The sequence below is a fragment of the Kryptolebias marmoratus genome, linkage group LG14, assembly GCF_001649575.2.
Source record: "Kryptolebias marmoratus isolate JLee-2015 linkage group LG14, ASM164957v2, whole genome shotgun sequence".
NCBI lineage: Eukaryota > Metazoa > Chordata > Actinopteri > Cyprinodontiformes > Rivulidae > Kryptolebias > Kryptolebias marmoratus.
The window spans coordinates 23,884,308-23,885,373 of record NC_051443.1 but is presented as its reverse complement, the minus strand read 5'-3'; the positions used below and the strand labels follow the sequence as shown (position 1 = coordinate 23,885,373).

Genomic DNA, 1,066 nt, shown 5'->3' with positions numbered 1-1,066 from the left:
TTGAGTGAGGCGTAAGAAATGACAGCTAATGATGAGCTTTTTGAAGTTTGATCTATTTGTCTGTGTTCATTAAAGTCTGTTTGCTCTAAATTCTGTATAATCTGTAACTGGGAAAAGGTCATTGATATTTCTATATGAATGATTTGACATAAAACATCTAAAACTAATTAATTTATGTCATTTTTAATAAATATTGATTGTGATTGGCCCTTGTCTTCGACCACATTTTTAATTTTGGCCCCCTCGCGTCTCTGGGTTTGACACCCCTGATTTAAAGCCTCGTTAACCGTCAATACGAGGAAAGGAAATCCTGCAGGTTTTTGGTTTCTCGGGGCTGGTTCGTCACGGCTTTGCGATGAGAACCTTTTACTGTATTTTCCGCTCCGGATTGTAAGACGAACTGTCGTTTTTTGAGAAAACTGAAGGCTTTTAAAGTGTCGCCTTAGAGTCACTTTTCTAACTGAATACGGTTTGTTTTCGGAGTGAAACGGTAGAGGTGGCTTCACGTCTGTGTGTTTTTAAAATCTCCCCCCCTCCCGGCAGAAATATGACTACGACAGCAGCACGGTGCGCAAAAAGTTCTTCAGAGAGGCTTTACTGCAGATCATCATCCCCTACATGCTGCAGCAGCTCGCACCCGTCTGCACACCTGTGAGTACTGTGTGTGTGTGTGTGTGTGTGTGTAGGCGCGATGAGTGTGTTCATCATCGCCTGAAGGCTGAGCGGGAATGTTTCTGTCCGTGTGTCTCTTTAATGGCGCCGACGAATCTGTTCGTGCTCTTCCAGCACATCTTTTGTCAAATAAATAACTATAATTTTTGTTTATTTGTTTACTCTGTCACACATCAAAGGCACGCAGAGACGTATCGCTTTTAACTGAAGCGTCGTGTCGATGACCTGTAGAGAGACGTCTGTCAGACACTCCAGGATTTTGCGATGTTGCGATCGCTACTATTAACGCAAAACCAAGCAAACCCCGCGAAATCGCAACTTTCCCGCAACTTTAACCCAATATTTATTGTTTCTAAAGTGATTCTCCACCGTTTCTGCGGTCTAGTCTCTTCTT

General features: G+C 42.9%; 1 protein-coding gene across 1 annotated transcript in view; it reads left to right on the top strand.

Annotated features, from left to right (window-relative positions):
- niban2a (niban apoptosis regulator 2a) overlaps positions 1-1,066 on the top strand; it is a 29,547-nt gene that overhangs the window by 25,191 nt on the left and 3,290 nt on the right. The window contains exon 12 of the mRNA XM_037979526.1: positions 544-651. Coding sequence (XP_037835454.1) covers positions 544-651 — 108 coding nt within the window. The remainder of the gene's footprint in view (positions 1-543; positions 652-1,066) is intronic.